The sequence below is a fragment of the Anas platyrhynchos genome, chromosome 1, assembly GCF_047663525.1.
Source record: "Anas platyrhynchos isolate ZD024472 breed Pekin duck chromosome 1, IASCAAS_PekinDuck_T2T, whole genome shotgun sequence".
Classification (NCBI taxonomy): Eukaryota; Metazoa; Chordata; class Aves; order Anseriformes; family Anatidae; genus Anas; species Anas platyrhynchos.
Genome location: NC_092587.1, coordinates 97,442,820 through 97,463,132, shown reverse-complemented (window position 1 = coordinate 97,463,132; position 20,313 = coordinate 97,442,820). Strand labels below are relative to the sequence as shown.

The following is a 20,313-nucleotide window of genomic DNA, read 5'->3' as shown; positions in this document are numbered from 1 at the left end:
CAGTCATCTTGTTTTGAGATCTGTCTCCTTGTCTACAGCAGTGCAAAGAGAAAACAAACATTCACCTTTCATAGGAAAATGAACTGAGGGAGCACAGTACTCTATCTGATCTGAGGCCCTTTTTTACAGCTTCTGGTATTGCTGCCAATTAATGTCAAGCTGAGATCAGAACTTCCCCATTCGTTCTTCTGTGCCTATTGCTTAGAAATTGATCTTTCATAAAGTGATGAGCCTGTTGAGCTTGGAGGGACATGTGGTGGCTCTGTTCTGCATTGTCAGGTTGTGGGGCAAGGTTGCTTGCTTGGTTGGTTGGTTTCTAAAGACAGAAATTAAATGGAAATCTTGTAAAAAAAATAAACTGTTCAAAGCCAAATTCTGGTCTTGTTTAACCTTGGCAATTTTGCTCATTTCAAAACAAGGGGAAAAAACAAGGCAGAGTTTGGCCATAGCTCATTAAACTTTCTTCATTGTGTGTATTTATAAATAGGCTTGAAACATGTCTGTGCTAAGCCGTAAATTACTGATCCCTGAGCCTTGGGAGAAACACACAGGGAAGAAGATGATTCCTGTTGGAAACCCTCACATCCACCCTTCCACCCCTGCCCCAGGACCTCTCCTGTAGGAAAACAAAAAGTGTAAAAGGCAAATGGGAAATTTATTTCATGTCGCTCCTCCTTCGACAGCCACGGGCATGCGTGTGGGGGGAGAAGAGTCCGTGGCACATCACAGACACAAAGGCAGCTTCCCAGCTGTGACAGGCCAGTAGTTTCACCAGGCACAATATTGATGAAGGTGCCTGGAGTGGCAAGGCAGCAGCCGAGGAAGGAAGGCTGTTCAGTGCATTTCAGGCTTGTGCTTAGCTCCATCTTTTATTCTTCCACATATTGAAGTGTGAATGTGGGAATTTTATGTTCAGTTCATAGCGGGAACTAGATTGAAGTCTTTCAAGTAAAACGGAAAGGTGGAGCATATTGAATTAAAACAGTTTGTTGGGCTGGAGTATATTTAGAGATAGCATAGGTTTCCAGAAGGTGCTACAGGGCATATTCGTGACAAATAGGCTTAGCTGGCAGCTGGCCATCCATTTTGTTTTATTTTCTCTCCAGAGCTTTTCATAAACAGGAGCTCTGAAGCTGCGAGTAATCTGACATCATTCTGATTTCTGAATTTCTTTTGAATTTATTTGTGGTGAGTTCTGGGTCTTGATTCTCACCAGCAATAGATGAATTCCTTTGTGGGGTTGTCTATGGCTTTTCTTTGAAATAATATATGTATGAAGAAATGCCTGAGAGTTTTTGTCCCAGCAATTCTTCATACTCCCTGGTTGAAGGATTTGGAAAAAAAAAAATAAATTACCTACACTAGCTCTTCTTCTTGGTTCTGCCAGATAAACCCAGGATCTAGGACTTAAATTATTTTAATGTCACTGACCTTCTTAAAATCCAGTGATACCAGATCTGGTAATGGGCAGGTAATTCATTGCTCACTTTGTCTTGCCATACCCTTGCCATGAGATACTAAGTCTATGAGCTCACGGGCCTCTTAGCATCAGCCTTCGTCTGCAGCTTCCCCTCAGCTGGTGCCCTGAGTTGAACCTGGGGTTCCCTGCTGCCCTCCTGTAGGGACTCTGCTCAGCAGCTGCTTGCAGTCCAGGATTTTTTTGTGTGCTCATTTGTTGAGCACTGAAACCCAATGAAACTGGGTTTCATTGTTCTGGTCATCGTTCCATCCAGCTCTCCCCTGGACTTCAAAGAAACTCAGTAGGAGCCAACTTTTCCATTTAATGTTTCTCCATAAATTCTTTGTTGTGTTGACTTATGTTTTCGGGTAGGCTATTCCATGATTTTTTTCCAAGCAATATAGCCTTTCCTCCTAGGGAAAAAAAAAGAAAAAAAAAAAAAAAAGCTTGCTTTGCTTTAACTGGGCTAGGCAAAGGCCAGCAGTCTTTGTTTTTTCAAAATGTTCTGTCAGTAGCTCTGTAATCACCTTTTCTATTCAGTTCTGTTTCATCGCCGATCAGCAGGCTTTAAAATGCACATTTTTTTTTGTTGACAGTACATAAAATGCAGTCCTCTACACTTTCAGATGGATTTAAAGGCACAGTTGATACTGAAGTACTGGAGCTAGCAAGGTCTAAGCCCCTTATATTTCTGTGAGTTTCTCAGTTGACAAGTTCACTCATATATTCCTCATTTGCAGTGGTCTTTCCAAACCAGTTACATGACACATGGTTCTGGCCCCTTGGGGCTTTTCTACCTACCAAACACCATTTGGTTGTGTTTGTGCATTGGCCCCTGCTATGGTTAGTTGGGATTGCCGGCTGAGACAATGCAAGCAAGCTCTACCAGAGCACCCCAGGGAGGCAGAAAATGCCCCACCCGTCTGGTTCGCCACACAGTGGCTTCGCTGAGTTTTTGGCCTCTGGTGGGATAGGTAGTTCAGGCTGGAAAGAGGCAGCTGGTCCAACCTCCAGCTCAATGCAGCGCCAATTTCAAAGTCAGACCAGTCAGGCTTCTTAACTCTAAGGATGGAAAGCCCACCATGACTCTGGACACCTGTTTCACTGCTCAACCCCTCTCCACCTGAACATTTTTTTTTCTTGTCAGAATTTTTAGTCAAAATTTTCCTTGCTGTTACTTGTGATCATTGCCTCTGACACTTTGCTGTGCACCTCTGTGGAAAGTCTGGCTCCATCTTCCCTGTAATTCCCCACCAGGTAGCTGAAGACAGCCATGAGGGCTCCCCGTCCCCTTAGCCCTCTCCTCTCTAGGCTTCGAACTGTCTGTTAGGACAGCTGAAAGAACAAACTGCTGAGAGAAAAACTTGCATTGGTGACAGAGACACGAGTCTTGCCCATTCTACTGAAATAGGTGTATGCCAAGCTTGTTGCAAGGAAAGAACTGTGTGCCAGGCTATGTCTTGGCAAGTCAACACACATTTATTTGCCATGGTTGCTACCCAACTGTATAATCACATTTGGTGTTGGCAAAAAGCCTCTCCTGAGCCCTGTTAAAAGGTGTAGCACACACAGAACCTAAGAAATGGTGCTATCATTCTGTCTGGGGAAAAAATAAAAAAAATAAAGAGTCCCATACTTAGACAACTCCCCTGATTTTGGTATGCTCATCCAGCCCTGGCCCTCAGGAAATCTGGCACCATATGCCATTTTATCACAGCAGCCTTAGGCTTATGGGAAGGCTTTAATCTAGTTTTCATGGGTATTCCTGTCTTTATTAAACAAAACTGCGCTTAGGCTGGGATTATTCTCAGTTGTACGCCTGAAAAGCCATTTTCTACACAAACCAGCAATCTGCCACTTTTTTCAGCATTGTGTGGCATGGCTGCTCTCTCAATGTAAAACTGCACAGTCAGTGAGTTACCGAGCGGCAGGAGTGACTGGACTTTCCTCCCTCAGTAAGTAGATTTCAGACCCACACAGACATGAAGAGCAGAATTCCCCTCAAGTCCCTCCTGTCCTACAGAAGTAATCTGTACTTCATCATCCTTTTCAGTGCTAAGAGATTGTTGATATCTATCTCACTTATTGGAAATAATCAGTGTAATATGACAATTTTTGTGTTTTTACGTTCACGAAGGGTGTTTCTTCCTGCATGCCACAAGCAATTGTAAACTCTTCCATAGATTCTGAAATTACTTGAGATTCCACGGAGATTCTGAAAAAATCACTTGGAATTTGCATCGAGTGGTTTTAAAGAGAAGCCCAGCAATATGATGCATTATACAACCCTCTCCCAGATGCCTTGTGATGCCCTCAAAGTTGCCAAAGCTCCACCAACTTGCACCCCCCTCCAGAATCTGGATTATTTAAGCATAGGTGTTGCCACAGAATGATGCTGGGATGGACAGGAGGGGTCCGTGGAACCTCACTGTCACCATGGCTTCATACAGCCAAGCCAAGGCTAAGGTGGGAGAAATGGGTGGGGAGTCAGCAGAGTCTTCTCCATTCATGGCAAATCCACATCGGTGTTAATGTTGTCAGTGCAATGCAGTGTTTGCATTTTCAAAGTACCACCTTTCTTAGTCAAGAAGTCATATTAACCAAGTGAAAAGTTCTGGCAGGAAATAACAAGGATACAATGCATTTCAGCAGTGCTTTTCATCAGATCATTCCTACTTACTTTACAAACAGAATTAAAGAAGCCTCACAACATCCCTGTGAGGTAGGTGGAAATTCTTACACCCATTTTACAGGTGGAAAAAACAGGCACCGAGAGGTAAAGTGATTATCACAGCAAGTCAGTAGCAGAGCTGGAAATAAATCTAAGATCATTATCCTAGGTCCACTGCTCTAGACACTAAGAACACCAACTCCCACATGCTATCGTAAGCTAACACTACCTTTCTCTTCTACTTTCACCTCCTTTGGTGAATTTGACACTTGCATCGTGTGCTCCTTCCAGAGAGCCACGTGATCAGTTAATGGTTTATTTGCACAGGGAGGCAAGGGGGTAGTACACATCTTTAAATGATCCAGGCATGACTCGTTGTCCAGTGACTTTCCCCTTCCCAAGATAATTTTCCCTGTTCTCTATCTATATTTGTTTTGCTTAATTATTTTTAATACACTGAATCCACAGCTCTGAGGCTGCTACGCAACTTCACTAGCAATTTCTTGAATAAATGATTAAATTTGTCTCACTGAGGGTGGAATAAAACACATTTATATGCTATCACATTCAGAAATAATCCTTTGCTCATCTGTAGGGCTTTCCATCCAAGGATCTCCCATCCTATTACTAACACAATATATTGAGCCTCACATCATCTTCGTGAGGTAGAAAAATGATTCCCAATTGTACAAGAAGGAAGAATGACTTGCTGACAGTCCCACGGTGATTTCACTGCAGAGATGAGGCTGAACACCATAAAACCTGACTATTAGTTCCCTGCCCAGTTTGCTGAGAAGTGCTGCTTTGATGCTGTGGCTCATACTTGGCAGCTGCAGCTTCTTCAGCGGCCTGGCAGGGCACTCGAAAATCGGCTTGAAAGAAATCAACAAGCAGCTGACGGGATGCAGGAGGAAAACATTGGCTTAATTCATTGCACTGTCATGACCTGGAGGAAGAAATGAGCTTTCCTGTGGCAGCTGTGAAAGAACTACAGTGTCCATTCAGTATGCTGCATGTAGTGTATTCTACCGAGGCACTCCACTGAAAAAGAATGACATACTCAACATCTTATGATTAAAGACTGGATTGTCTGACAGCCATATTATGAACCATAAACCTCTGATGAATAAGCACTCATCTCTAAGTAGTCCAGTGATCTAATAAAGGTAGGCATGTCAGAGGTCAGGAACAGGGATGGTTATTAAAATATTTTGCAAGTATAAGGACTTTTCAAGTAATTAGAAGGAAATGGGGGTTGGGGGGATGTTCATCTACTCTGGTAAATTGGTATCTGAAAGGGTCAGATGTTCTGAAGAAAGTCGAAGATACCTCACACTGAATAACCATTCAGTTACAGGTTACTCTTTTCCCTACAGGGAAATGTGTTTCCAACACCCTTCAATGAGTAGGATCTTTTATGATCAGAACTACTACAACTCTCTTTTACCATCTCTGTGAAGAAAAAAATAAAATGTAATGCATCCCATCTAGTACAAATGTGGTGGTTTTGCTGTTCATCTAAATCATTGCTCTTTCTGGGATTCTAGCAGAGTGTTGGACACAACAGAATCATTTCATAGAATCACAGAATGGGTTGGGTTGGAAGTGACCTTAAAGCCCACCCAGTTCCATGCCCCAACCATGGGCAGGGACACCTCCCACCAGCCCAGGCTGCCCAAAGCCCCATCCAGCCTGGCCTTGAGCACCTCCAGGGATGGGGCATCCACAGCTTCTTTGGGCAGCCTGGGACAGGGCCTCACCTCCCTCACAGTAAAGAATTTCTTTCTAATACCTAATCTAAACCTACCCTCCTTTAGACTAAAGCTATTACCTCTTGTCCTGTCACTACACCTCCTGACAAGGAGTCCCTCCCCAGCTTTCCTGTAGGCCCCCTTTAGGTACTGGAAGGCCACTATAAGGTCTCCCTGGAGCCTTCTCTTCTCCAGGCCGAACAGCCCAACTCTCTCAGCCTGTCTTCATAGGAGAGGTGCTCCAACACTGTGATCACCTTCGCGGTCCTCCTCTGGCCTCACTCCAACAAGTCCGTGTCCTTCTTGTGTTGGAGGCCCCAGAGCTGAATGCACTTTTCCTTCTAAAAAACTCTTTCCTCACTTTAGTTTTGCCAGGTGTCTTTGTGTTTACTATTCTCGTTTCTGTAGTAAAAGAATGAGTAAATGGTAGCCTCCAAATTCTCCCCCGGCATGTTCTTTCACATATCTTGCTTTGCCATATCTTTTCCCAAAACTGAGGAGGTACCTTCCAGTCTTCCTTCACAAGGAAGTCTCTCTTGAAAACCTAGCAGCCTTTCTCAAAGGAGCAAAGATTATGACCACGGGCTGCAAACCTTGGGAAAATACACAGTCCCAAGGGGAGCAAAAGGATTAATAGTGTAAAAAATACATGGCACTGCTATGGTGCTGAAGAATCCCAATGCACCCTACAAACTTTCTACATATGTACAGCTTATTACTTCACACATCAGTGAAGTTCAGCCACCTTTGTGCTAGAACATGGCAGCTGCGAAACAAGGAATGGGACCTCCACCGAGCAGGTTACATCAGTGACAGAGGTGATTGTACCAGGGGTCTCCTGGGCTGGGACGCAGTAGAGCAGGACAGCTCGTGTGAGTCCAAGCCCACCCGAGACCCATCTCAGACACCCGTTTGACTTCAGTGGGCTTTGAGTCAGCCCTGCTACAATGGGAGTCGGCAGGGGTCTTTTCTAGCTAATGGCAGGATGAGTTTTATGCATTGTGCCAAAGACTGTTTTTTTTCCTGACCTGGATTAGAGCCTGCCCTGGGAACAATGGAATGGGCTGCAGCCCAGCAGAAAGAATTCGCTGAGCTGGCAGGGTCTGAGGTTTGCAGAGCAGAGCAAATGAGAGTGCATACCTGCACTTTTCTGGCATGAGGCTCAGTTTTAGGAGGGACACAGCTGGTAACCTAAAGCTTTTAAATGTACTGCTGCACTGTCCCAGCCCAAAGGTGCTGCTGCAGTCGTAAAAATAAAAATCCACAGACATTTAAACATTTGCAAGCACATGCTTTTCTGCCTTTTGTAACCAAAAAGATTTACCGAGGCTCTGAGAGTTCTGCACAGACCTGTTGGCACAAGAGGTCTAAATGATCTTTTGAAAGGTCTTGTTTTATTCAAGACTTTGGCCTTTTATGTTGAAGTAGACCACTGGATGGCTCCGGTCTGTCAAATTAAAAACAAAGGATGTCAAAAGACTATTATCATATCAGACTTTTCAAACTCGAACAACCAGTTTTGTATTCAGAGGTTTAAATTGTCACAGTCACCCAGACCTGTGGTTTAGGTTCACAGGTGCCTTCAGGACACCATACCTGAGATTTGCTGAGTGCCTGTAAGTCTGGGAGCTCCAGGAACTGAGCACATGTCAGGATCGTGCCGTGAAGGCTTGTATTTGGTTTCGTGCTCTGGGGACTGTAGCTGTCCCTCCTTTCACAGAAAACTTCCCACGCTTGCTTTGCTAAATCAAGTTTCAGATCTTTAAGTCACGGGACTACAAGTGAAAAATATATCACTTGAATTTATTCTTCCCAGTACTCTGAAGTAGGCTTGGGCTGGATGACCCTCTTGGGAACAAATAATCCATCTGTGGGCATCTGCTAAATCCTAGAAGAGAGCTAGTGTTATCCTTGCCCACTGTCACTATCACTTGAAGAGTAAAAATATTTTTGAAAAAAGGAAAAATATTTTTACCTAACCCAAATTTGCATGTATAAACAAGTTGTGGACACTTTTGGCATTTTCTTTCTGAATAGAGAGGGGAAATAGTGCTTACTGTTATAGTGTGGTGATGCTAAACACAGAATTCACTTTGTTAATTAAATAAATGCAATTCCATGCCAACAGTGAAGGGGAGATCTGCTCAGTATGCAATAGCTGAAAACAAAAAGAGAAATAGTAGATATGGTCGTATATCAGCTGTCCCCCTAGCTGGCTGGCTCATGAGACAGATCCTCCCCACGTTCCTAGAAAAATTTGGAACACAAAGCTTCCAGTAAGTACATTCACAGTGGTGGCATTTGGGTTTCACTGCTACATTTGGTCTTAAAAGATATCAGTTATGTTTACAGCATCAATATTACTGTAAGGAATGAGCTGGCATGTGGAAACAGGGAAAATGTTCTTTTTCAAATGGACATATAGGGCAAATAAGGCACAGTTACCATGATAGTACCTTTCCAGTTGAGAATCTCAAGCAGAAATAATATTCAAATGACCATTTAGCACTTTGCTTAAAATATCTTTCGATTCTTTCTCTCTTCTTTTCTTTTACTCCTTTTCCTTTTCATGTGCTCCCCGTATCCTGCACCCTCATACAGTCAAATCATCTGACCTGGCCCGGCTGCTGGCTTTACTTAGCCTGCTGAGGGGTCTCATATCAGTGGCGAGTTCAGGGGGTGCTGAAGGCCCTTCCACTTCATCGCTTGCCACCTCCTCCTCTGCTTTCTTCACCCCTGGCTCTTCCTGAGGTCCTGGCTGTTCCTCTTCTTGTTCTTCTTCCTCCTCTGCTCTTACCTTCTCCTGTTCCGGTTCCTTTGCTTGTGCATATGATGGTAACCTCTCATCAAATGCCCTGGAGAGATCTTCCAGTGGCCCCATCCCAATCTTCTCCTCGAACTCATTGAAGGCAGATGGAAGGGGACTGGGCTCAACTCCTACTTCTGTGAGAGGGAAATAGTGGGACACTGGCTTCTCTTCTTCTAGCAGCTTGTAGCCTTTGGCCTTGGGGATGGAGGAGACTGTGATGGCATGGAGGGGCTTCTCTGGCACCTCCCCCACCTGCTCCTCTGCTGGTCTTCTCAGAGCCCTCCGGATCCTTTTCAGGATCAGGTGACTGATCTCCACTAGGTTGAGGAAAAGGGACACAGAAGCCACCACCAGCATGAACATAATAAAAATGGTCTTCTCTGTGGGCCTGGAGACAAAACAGTCCACAAGATTGGGACAGGGCCACCGCCCACAGCGGTAAAGGGGGAGAATTCGGAAGCCATAGAGGAAATATTGGCCAACTATGAAACCCACTTCAAAAAGCATTTTGAAAATGATGTGGGAGATGTAGGTTCTTAGGAGGGTCCCCTCCAGGCGAAACTTCTTCGTCCCATCAGGGTTGTTGCCTTTGTTTTGATTTGGAGCCAGGGGCAGCTTCTCTTCATCCACCTCAGCTTGCTGACGCCTCTCAGCTTCCTCCCTCTCTTTCCTCTTCTCCTCCATGCGGACATGGTGCACCGCATGCCCAAAGTACACTAGCGAAGGCGTGGATACAAAAATGATCTGTAGGACCCAGAGCCGGATGTGGGAGATGGGGAAGGCCTCATCATAACAGACGTTCTCACAACCAGGTTGCTGGGTGTTGCACACGAAGTCTGACTGCTCGTCTCCCCATACGAGTTCGGCAGCTGTCCCCAGGATCAGGATGCGGAAAATGAAGAGCACTGTGAGCCAAACTCTCCCGATGACAGTGGACTGCTCATTCACCTGCTCTAAAATGTTCCCCAAGAAACTCCAGTCACCCATTTCTTACTGTCTAAGGAAAAGAAAAAAGAAAGAGAATGACCACAAGTTATGCTAATGTTTTCCCACTGATGCCTGTTGTTGCTTTCAGCTAGTAAGTATTTCCCTAACATGCTTTGGAAACAGAAAGAAGGATTCTTGCTTGCCCTGATCACAATGATTTATTAGCAGGAGAAGTTCTGAGAAGCCAGAGCAAACTGCTTACCAAATTCTTTCTTCCTTGGCTCTAAGCAGTCACTTACTTTTGAGCCAAGGAGTATATTTAACTCCTTTTCCAGATAGGAGTCTTCTGTGGTCTCTCGTAAGCTCAGTTGTGTGTGCCTGCTTAGAGTTTATACACGCACAGACACTTGCCAGCAGTACAGAAGAACACATTTATCAGCATGCAGCTGCAGCGGTTAGAAGGAGTGAAGCTTTCAAGCACCCAGGCTCTTCTTCAGCAGAGCCACACATGGGTCAAACAGATCTCAAATTGGTGCCCGTCTTGTATATATACAAACCTGGACTCTCTATAGGTTGCATATATTAAACATGCATTAGAAATCACTCTGTTAGGTAACAATAGCGATAGCAACAGCATTACTATGTAAGTAATATTTTATAAGATTAATAACTACCTTATTTACTATTTCTGCTATACAATAAACATGATATATGATATAATTATTTAGCATTATTGGAGTTACTGAATCTGCCTTTCAAGTCAGTTGTGTCACTGACATTGGAACCAACCTGGAAAGAAACACATAGATCTGACACTGGAACCTAAAATACTAGTTTCTCTGTAAAATGTGTGTTGCTATCCCAGGCTAACACAAAGATGGAAGCCAGCTACAGATATCCTATTGGAAAGCTAAGAAAGTAGTCAGTTTTCAAGAAACACAGATCAAACATTACATCCCTCAATATTTTTACATAATAAGGGGTTATTTCTGGCCAGGGCTTCATCCTGTGTATCCAAAACTTCCTACTGTTTAATTTTAGGTAAGGGAAAAATCTATGAATGCGGGAATAAAGAGGAAACTTTTTAGGGATTCTCTGATTTAATATATTGTAGTAGTCTGAAGTCTCTGAGGAGTGCAGAATATTACAGTGACCCAGAATGAGTGACTCGTGGACAGCACCAATAGAAACAGCTAACATTATTCATAAAATAGCTGTTCACAGGGACCTAGAAGTCCATCTTTTAGATGCTACCTCCATCTATAGTTTTCTAGATGCAGACACGCATATACACGTGCTAGGAAAAAAGAATGTACAGTCAACAGTATGGAAATCTGAGTATCTCAACTTCCCTCCTCCTTCAGATAGCACTGGGATATATTTATGATGCCATATGTTATGACACACCAACGCATACCAGTCTGTTTCAGCTACTCTGTGTACATATTCACACATAGACAAGCACACAAAATATTGAGAGTTCGGTGACTCTGGGGAATTTCACAAATTTTCAATGAAAAAAATCCTTGTGATGTCATTTTTCTAAAACAAGATGGACTGATTATTCTCATCTTCAAACACCGTAAAATTTTAACCCCAGACATTCGCGTTAGAAAATGAAGACAAAACACAGTCCTTCAGCGTGCATAAACACCTTGCAAGCACAAGCAGCAAACATATAATTTAATCACTGAAGAAAATTGCTACTTTCTCAGTCATTAAAGTTGTGTAAAGGAGTGTGTTAATGTCAGCACTTACATTAACAAGTCTAGCAGAAGATTATGCTGTTTACATACATTATCTAAACTGATTTAAACATTCTCTTTCTGCAAATTCACAGAGCAAAGTACACCAAACAGTTACCAATCATGTGCAACTCTGTAAAAAACATGACTGCACAATATAAACACCATTGTTCCCAGGCACTGCAGTGAACTACATCCCTTTCTTTCCTTGTGAGTCACACTGCTATCCACAGCTACCAGTTGAACATTTCCATTACAGCATGGAAGAGCATTCTAGACATGATAAACCTTATCACACAGAAAACTCACTGTAGAAGAGATGGAAAAATGTTTCCTGACTCTATCAGATGCCTCACTTGCAGCTTGCCACACTTGGCTAAAGTCCTGCGATCGCTTCTGAACTTGCCACGTTTTTCAACGCTCTGTCATGGCCACCCCGTTTCCTGCAAGTGAAGTGATTCAAGGTTTCTCAGTTGGCTTAACTCTAAGGAACAATTTTGGGTGGATTGGAGATGAGTAGTACAACCAATTCAGATGCCTAGGACTCCACCTGCAGTCAGCCAGCTCCCCAAATCTCAGAAATAAAAAAAAAAATAAAAATAGATGAATTTATGCAGTCCCCTTTTCCCTTAAATTGCCTGTCATGAGGAAAAGAGCAGGAGTCCACCTAAGCCCACTCAGAGTTGACAGACTCATATTCTAACTCACATGGGCTTTCTGCAAACCCCCTCCCTGCTATTCCAGATGCTGCTATCTGAGCATGCTACCAGCAAGAAAGATCGTATAGATTAAGGATGTTGAGCAAGCAACTTGCCACTGGGAAAGGTTCCACCGAAGAATTGTGTCCCCCTCCTCTCTTGGCACTCTGCAGTGAAGAGTGAACTTTTGTCTCTCTTCTTCCCTACCCTAAAAGTCCCAATCTTGTCGCACGACTGAGCAGATATGACTGAATTGGCTCTGATGGCAGGTTTTAGTTGCCCTGCAATATTTAAGCTCCGAGCCAGACGGCTTTATGAAGTGAGTGGCAGTTGGTGACGTGGGGAACAATAGAGAGAGAAAAAAAAAGAAAAAAAAAAAAACACAGAGAAAGAGAGGCAGAGACACAGAGAGGAGAATCCACTGAACATGAAAAAGTGGAGGGGGGAGAGGAGAAGGCAATGGGCAGTAAAAACCTAATTCATGCATAAAGGGGAGTTTGCACAGATGAGCAGGGATTGAAGCATCTCTGCAGATCTGCTATGGTTCAGCACAGCTGTGTGTGTCCCCACTCACTAGTCTTTGGGTGTCATCATGAGACAGGTGAAGACGGAGCACCCACATCTCTGGTGGTGGCAGAACTAATTGAATTAATTTATTACCCTAGTCTCAGCTCTGACAACCAAGGCATACGGCTGATTTCCAGCACAGGTGGTCACTAAGGCACTGCATCTGAATTTGGCATTCTTGGATACTTGGGTCTGCTCTTTAACATCTTTTACTAGGAAAAAAGAACCATCAGTCAATCTTATCCAAAGCTGAGAAATACTAGTTTTACTGCCTAGCCTTTCAGCGTCTTTGTTCTGCTTAGTTTTTCTTCCAAATGCATTTTGCACATGCATCAAAAATGTCTAAAACAAACTGTTTTGTTAAGGAGCGTAGCCGAATTCCATCAGCCCAGCAAACAGGAATGTTACCTCAGGCATACTTGCCTACCCTCAGCCATCTGCAGAAATGCTGGAGACCCTGCAGAAGAGAAATATCTCACGTTCAGTAACGCATCCGCAAGGACAACTGCGCTATGAGTTTTGATTATGAGGTAAAAGATATGACTTTCTGCTGAGGTGGTATTTTTGTAGGTTTTTCTGTATGAATTGCTCGGAACATGCTCTCATTGCCCAGCTTGTACGAAAAAGATTATGGATGCAAGATCTGCTAGGCAATGATACAGGTACCAAGCTTATAAAGTGACAAGTCAGCAAGTTGCTCTGCTCCCTCTTTACACAAAATCACCACGGAATTTAATTACCCAGAAGAGCTCTGGGAGATGCTGTTTCTAGAAAAGCTGTCATTTGAAAGAGATATTATAACATGAGGGCTACAAAATTGTTATATCTTTAAACCAATTGTTTGAGGCCTCTTTTAAGCATTTCTGGGCATTTGTGCCCAAGTAAGTTCAGAGCTTCAATTCAACAGCTGTCTTCCCAAGCAGCTTTTAAGCTGAGTTGCATAGTCCCAGTATCTAAGGCACAACTGGAGGCAGAGAGGATGGTTTTCAGGCTGGATTTCAAAAGAGCTAGAGATGGAAGAGAATCAAATTTTGCAAGGGGGACCAGTTTAGAGACAAAGAAAAATCAATCTCTATGCATGAAGTTGGAATAAAGGTCATATTCTGAACACCTTAATAAATCACTCTCTTAATAGAGAAGTAGTAGAGGTCTGGTACATGACATTTTTCAGCTCAAGCTATATAAAGCATTGGAAGAGACTTCCTGGCGAGAGGACACACAGAGGAGAAGATACAGAGCCCAAGAATATGCACTGATTAAGAACAGGCACAGTTTGTTCAACAAGAGGAATAGGGATGGTAAAGAAGAGCAAGGAATTATTTTGTTGTTTTGTTTTGCTAGACGCTGCTGAGATAAACTAGGATTAGTACATGAGTCATGTACTAATGGTCATCACTGCCACCCTCATCCCCACTTTAGGAAAGAGTAAAAGACAGAGGAATGACTGATACAACCAGGAGCTAATGTCTTTAAATAATGCCTGCAAGCTGCCGTATCACAGAGGCCAAATGGTTCAGACATTAAACTGCCCATCCCTTTTCAGACTGAAACTATTCTTTTGAAAAACAGCACTGGCTGAACATGCGTATCCCTTTTCTGGGCCCTATCTCTCTAATTAAATAAGCCAAAACTGAGATCTGGTATGTAACTACATGGCTACGGTCCATCTCTTAATTACATCCAGCTACTGTCAGAGACATTTCCCATTAACTTCCTATCTGCCATTTGCAAATACTCTCCAAATATCAAACACTTTCTGGCAAGATGCAAAACTGCTTGCAAGATGTAGCTGATGCAGAAATTGTATTCAAGTTACTCATCTTTGGGTATATGTAACCTTCACTTGAACGATCAGTGTGAGTTTTTTGCTATCACTGGGATGCACAGCCTTTAATATGGGAACAGTGAGCTTGCTGGACTTTTCTGGTTTGGGGAAAACCACACGGTGCCTTTAACTGGATTCCTGAAAAAAAAAAAAAAAAAAAAAAAAAAGGCAACAAGGCTCTGGGACAGATTTTCCAGCTCACTAGGGCCTCCTCCTCCTGCACAAGTACAGAACATAGCCTAAATAAAGATGGCCAATGAGGAATTCCTCCTCTATTGGGACTACACAGGGAAGTGATTGAGATGGGGATGGAGAAGAGAGGGCAGAGCAGGAAAAGAACAAGTGGACTTGACTCTCTCAGCCAGGGAAGTGCTGGGAGTCAAGGCTACCTTTGTAACATGAAGGTGGTTGCTGTGAAAGAAAGGAGTAGAGACCATAAAACCAAAGGTCTAGAAGACTGGACCTCACAGAGCATGGGGCATCTGTGTGAGTCTGCACAAGAACTGCAACAGTGACAGTGCCAAATCTACTCTGATCAACACTTCCAACCTGTGTACCTGGCCTAATTTTTATGCTTTCATTAAGTAACCTGTAGAAGTGCTGAGTACATCCATCACCAAATACCAGTACAATAAATATTTGTGGCTGATGTGAGTAACACTGTTACTAGGACTTCTTGCCTTCAGAAAAAACATGGATGTCTCTAGCACTTTTAAGACATTATTTTCTTTGGAAATAAGTTTGCTTCATTGAGGAGAACTCATAGCAAGCTCACTACCCAGTACTTCAGGAGACCAGACTTTGTCCTCTTCAGGGATCTGCTTGATAGAGTACCTTGTGATAAAGCCCTGGGGGAAGAGGAGTCCAAGAAAGCTAATATTCAAGAATCACCTCCTCCAAGTTCAGGAGTGATGCATCCCAGCAAAGAAAAAGTCAGGCAAAAATGACAGAAGGCCTTCATGGATGAACAAGAAGCTCCAGGACAAACTCAAAAACAAAAAGGAAGCCTACAGAGAGTGGAAGCAAGGACAGGTCACCTGGAAGGAATACAGGGAAATTGTCTAAGCAGCCAGCGAATAGGTTAGGAAAGCTAAAGCCCTGATAGAATTAAATCTGGCCAGGAACGTCAACGAGAAAGGCTTCTTTAGTATCTCAGTGATAAAAAAATAAGAAAAATGTGGGGCCTCTCCAGAAAGAAGCAGAAGACCTGATTACCTACGATCTGGAGAATGCTGAAGTACTCAACAGCATCTTTGCCTCAGTCTTCACCAGCAATAGCTCTAGCCACACAGCGCAAGTCCCAGAAGGCAAAGGCAAAGACTGTGAGAATGAAGAACCACCCACTGTAGGAGAAGATCAGGTTCAAGACCAGCTAAGGAATCTGAAGGTGAAAAGTCTGTGGGACCTGATATGATGCATCCAAGGGTCCTGAGGGAACTAACAGATGAAGCTGCTAAGCCACTACCCATCATATTTAAGAAGTGGCAACCTGGTGAAGTCCTCACCAACTGGAAAAGGGGAAATATAACCTCCACTTTTAAAAAAGAAAAAAGGAAGAGCATTCAGAGGAGAGCCACAAGGATGATCAGAGGGCTGGAGTGCCTCTCCTAGGAAGACAGGCTAAGAGAGTTGGAGTTGTCCAACACAGAGAAGAGAAGGCTCTGGGGAGATGTTAGAGCAGCCTTCCAGTACCTAAAGGGGACATACAAGAAAGCTAGAGAAGGACTCTTTATAAAGGAGGGTAGTGATAAGATAAGAAGTAATAGTTTTGTACTAAAACAGGGTAGTTTTAGATTAGATATGAGGAAGAAATTCTTTACTCAGAAGGAGGTGAGGCCCTGGCACAGGTTGCCCAGAGAAGCTGTGGTTGCCCCATCCCTGGGGATATTTCAAGGCTAGGCTGGATGGGGCTTTGGGCAGCCTGGTCTGGTGGGAGGTGTCCCTGCCCATGGCATGGGGTTGGAACTGGGTGGGCTTTAAGGTCACTTCCAAGACAAATCGTTCTGTGATTCTATGACTTCTCATTCTTGAGCTGCTTTGAAGTTGGTCACTGAGCTCCCATCTCCTGGCACCACTGAGACAGTAAAATCTCCACTATAATTCAGCCTTTTGCTCACAAACTACGAGGTCACTTGGGGAATGTGAGATTTTTCATTCCAGATGGATTTCCAACACAGACATGATGTCAGGACAAGGCAGGGCCATGCTATTGAACAGCTCTGTTCATGCATGATAGCAGATTGTGCAATTATATAGCGCATAACCCTGGATAATGATACCTCTCCCTCAAACAAAGTTATCTTCTCCTGATCTGCTTAGCTAGAAAGTGGCACATGCTTCCTGTTCTTCTGCTGAACACACAAACCTTTCACTCATGGCTGAAGCTGAATACCAGATATATTCAGCCTCCCTGCAAGAACCTGGGAGCTTTACCCAATGCTCCTCTCTGCTAGACGACCACCCAACTTAGTGGATGTTTGCTTTCTAGTAACATGCTTCTTTGTCCATCCTTGAGCCAAAGCTGTCTACCAGTCTGATCATTAGAGATGAGAATCTCCCCAGGCTTCCTCTTCTCTCTACCACCTACTGGCCTCAGAAACCATTTAAACGTAGCTAGTGCTGGGCAAATCTTTGGACAGAACTTGCCATGTCCCTGCAAAACTGGCAAATGTCAGTGTCCCCATTTTAAGGGCAGAGCTCTAAGATTTTTCCAGGATTTGCCCAAAGTTGAGCATCTTTTCAGAGCCCTCAGGGAACTGGGGAATATATTTCGCTAGAAAACTCCAAACAAAATAGAAAGAAAAGAGAGGGAGAAAAATATAAAGCATCAAGAAGGAGGGAAACTGGGGAAGTATGCAAGTAACAGAAAAGGTGAACTCAGGGTTGGATTAATCTGGGGCTCAAGTGGAAGATAAATACTTATGGGAAATATGTTTTTAATTTAAGGGATGGAACAAAACTAGACAATGAATAAAGATAAGCAGAGCAAAAGTGGAATGCCTTTCAATATCTCTTTAACTTAAATGCAGTTCTGCTCTGAAAATTACTGTTATAAGAGGACCTGGGGAATTACAGGCCAGTCAGCCTGTGATACCTAGAAAGATACTGGAGCCAATTATGAAACAATCAATTTATAAGTATTTAAAGGACAATAAGGTGATAAGAAACAACCAGCAGGGAATTCTGAAGAACAAACCTTGTCAAACCAGGCTAATGTTCTTCTTTGACTAATAGGTCTGGTAGATGAGAAGGAAATGGTAGATATCAACTATGTTGACTTTAGTGAGCATTTCAGAAATACCTAGATCACAGACCCCCCCCAGAGCAGCAAGCAGACCACTGTGCAGCATCTACACACGTTGAAGTACCATAAGAAAGGGTAATTATCAGGGCTTCGCTTTGCCAGATGGGAGGATCACCTCCCTGAAGTTCTGGCCCCAGGGCTGGTCTGCGTTTCCTTGAGTGATTCAGACAACAAAACGGAGGACAAAAGGGAAAGGATGTCAGCTGGGCTGGGGTCTGCCATCCCTTCTGAAGGCAGAGGGATGGGAGAGATCAGAAGTTGAAATGAACAGGAGACACTGGCGAGGTGGCCTGCAGAGGTGATTGCATCAAGGTATAATTCAGAAATGATGAGGGCACAGACACCAAACACACTGGTCCAAAGTCGATCATGACCATTTTGACAGCAGTGCAGCACAGAAAGGGCTGGGGTGGGACCGAATACAAGTCTGTTAAGTGAGATTCCCACAGAAAAAGACAAATCTCATTCTGAAGTGCTTTAAGGGGAGTTTTGTGTATAAGACAAAGGAAGCAATTATTCTGTGCATTTACTGGGTAGTGCTGAGCTCTCAGCAGGAACAGTATGTCCAGTTCCAGGCACTACATTTTACAGAAGATGTTGACGAATTGGAGAAAGTCCGAAAGCAAAAAAAAAAAAAAAAAAAAAAAAAAAAAAAGATAAGAGATTAAAAAAAAAAAGAAAAAAAAAAAACATGACTTATAAGGAATGGATAAAAGAACTGGGTTTGTTTTCTCTAGGAAAAGAACAACAGGAGGGAAAGCATGGTAACAGTCTTCCAGCACATAAACATTTGTTATAATGGGTAGAAAGACTAAGCAGTTGTCCTCCACATTCACCAGAAGTAGAAGAAGAAATAATCAGCTTAATTTGCAATAAAGATGATATAGCTAAACATTAGAAAAACACTTTGCAGCGGTAAGAACAGCAAAGCACTGCAGCACACTGCTTGGGGAGGCTGTAGAATCACAGGAGGTTTTTATGAAGAGGTAAACAAACATCTGTTAAGAATGATCTTATCTCATAAAAAGGAAAACAATTGGAAGGGAAGGGGGAGGCTTTCTGAGGTCTTTGGCCCTACGCTTCTATGATTTCTTGGCACTTGTCTCCAAGAAATATCTTCAGTAAATAAAAGTATCTTGCCACCCACCCTGAAAACTCAGCCTGGACATCCTGAGTTGCCTACACCACACAGCGCAATGCTGAGCTGGGCAGATATCAGCTCAGGTCTGCAAGCAGGTCTGCTGTGTCAGCAACGTGTTCCACTTGAGCTAATTATCTCCTCTCCAGAGTGGGGCTAATGAGCTGGGGCAGCGTGAAGCACACTGGTGCTATGCTGCTTCCCATGCTGGGGCTAGCTCGTCCCAGGCTAGCAGAGGTGCCTCCACGCCCTCTGGCTGCCCTGCAAGGAGGGCTGTCCTCAAGGAAGCTTTGGGATGGTCACTGCTTTATAGTTCACTTCAGTAAGCAGTGATTGCTCTGAACGTGCTGTGGATTTAGAGCTTCATGCTTAACGTAACCACATTTCGTAACCACAATTCGTTCTCCTACTATCGCAACTGTGAGATTAAATGCCGTGCCTTATTTAGAGCATTTCATCTGGACATTAAAGCTAACCATGAAAAACAGCATGCGAGTGACCCACGGCACTGCCAGTAAGAACCTCTTCTTCTCACACAGTTTAGCGCTGACCTTTTCCAGAGATGCTGATTTTATCTTTGGAGCAATAAGAGCCACCCACCTCATCTCGGCAGAACCGCTGGAGCGGCATCAGCAAAGCAAAAATAGGAAACAGCCTCTGCCAAGCGGTCTCTCGGGCTGCCGCATCCTAAACCACTAGCGGGCGGTGTTTTCTCACTCATGCACTGCACAGCGCCAGGGGAAACCGAGGGATGCAATGGCTGAGAAAGAAGGCACAAGGTGTCTGGTACGCTATGTCTGCACCCTACCTTTCTCTTCCCTCATGTCTTAGACCTTTTCTGCAGATACAAGACTAAGGCGAGCACAGGAAAGTTAAGATGATGCAGTTGATCTTAAGATGATATGCTTGGAATACAATTTTTATAGTACCTTTTTAGTGGTTAAATAGATGTAGATAAGCTGATGTGAAGATCACTTTTTTATGGCATTGATTTTACCTATGTAAACAGTGTCGACTTTGTTGACAAAGCACTCCTTTTGCTAGTATAGTCTGTGTTTTCTCTTGAATCTCTATCCCTTACCCAACAAACATTTGTGATGTATACCAACTGACCTGCATGATTTCCCCTTTAATAACAGCACAGTTAATAATAAAATCTGAACTGAGCTCACGAAGTAACTGCAAGGCAAAGGAGATACGCTGTCAATGGTCAAAGGTAGGTGTCGTAGTACCGCAGCAGAAGCACAAACAGCACTAGGAAGAGAAGAATAATCTTAGACACATGATTTCACTGCTCGGCATGACTTCACTTAGAACTTGACTGAGCTTCCTTCACAGACTTTACAACAGTGCCCAGGTCAGAAATTCCACGTTCTCACCCTAAAGCAGATGTTATTTCTGAACAGGTGTGCTGGGACC

General features: G+C 43.5%; 1 protein-coding gene across 12 annotated transcripts in view; it reads right to left on the bottom strand.

Annotated features, from left to right (window-relative positions):
* Positions 1 to 4,098: 4,098 nt before the first annotated feature.
* Positions 4,099 to 20,313, bottom strand: part of GJA8 (gap junction protein alpha 8) — a 57,889-nt gene continuing 41,674 nt past the window's right edge. For 10 of the 12 annotated variants that reach the window (XM_072025575.1, XM_038184664.2, XM_021271022.4 and 7 more), the window contains one exon: positions 4,099 to 9,687. In XM_072025575.1, the coding sequence (XP_071881676.1) occupies positions 8,475 to 9,677 (1,203 nt within the window). In that variant the 5' untranslated portion in view covers positions 9,678 to 9,687 and the 3' untranslated portion in view covers positions 4,099 to 8,474. Of the gene's footprint in view, positions 9,688 to 12,172; positions 12,385 to 20,313 lie in introns of those variants that run through there. The other 2 variants (XM_072025613.1, XM_072025589.1) reach the window with 2 other exon arrangements.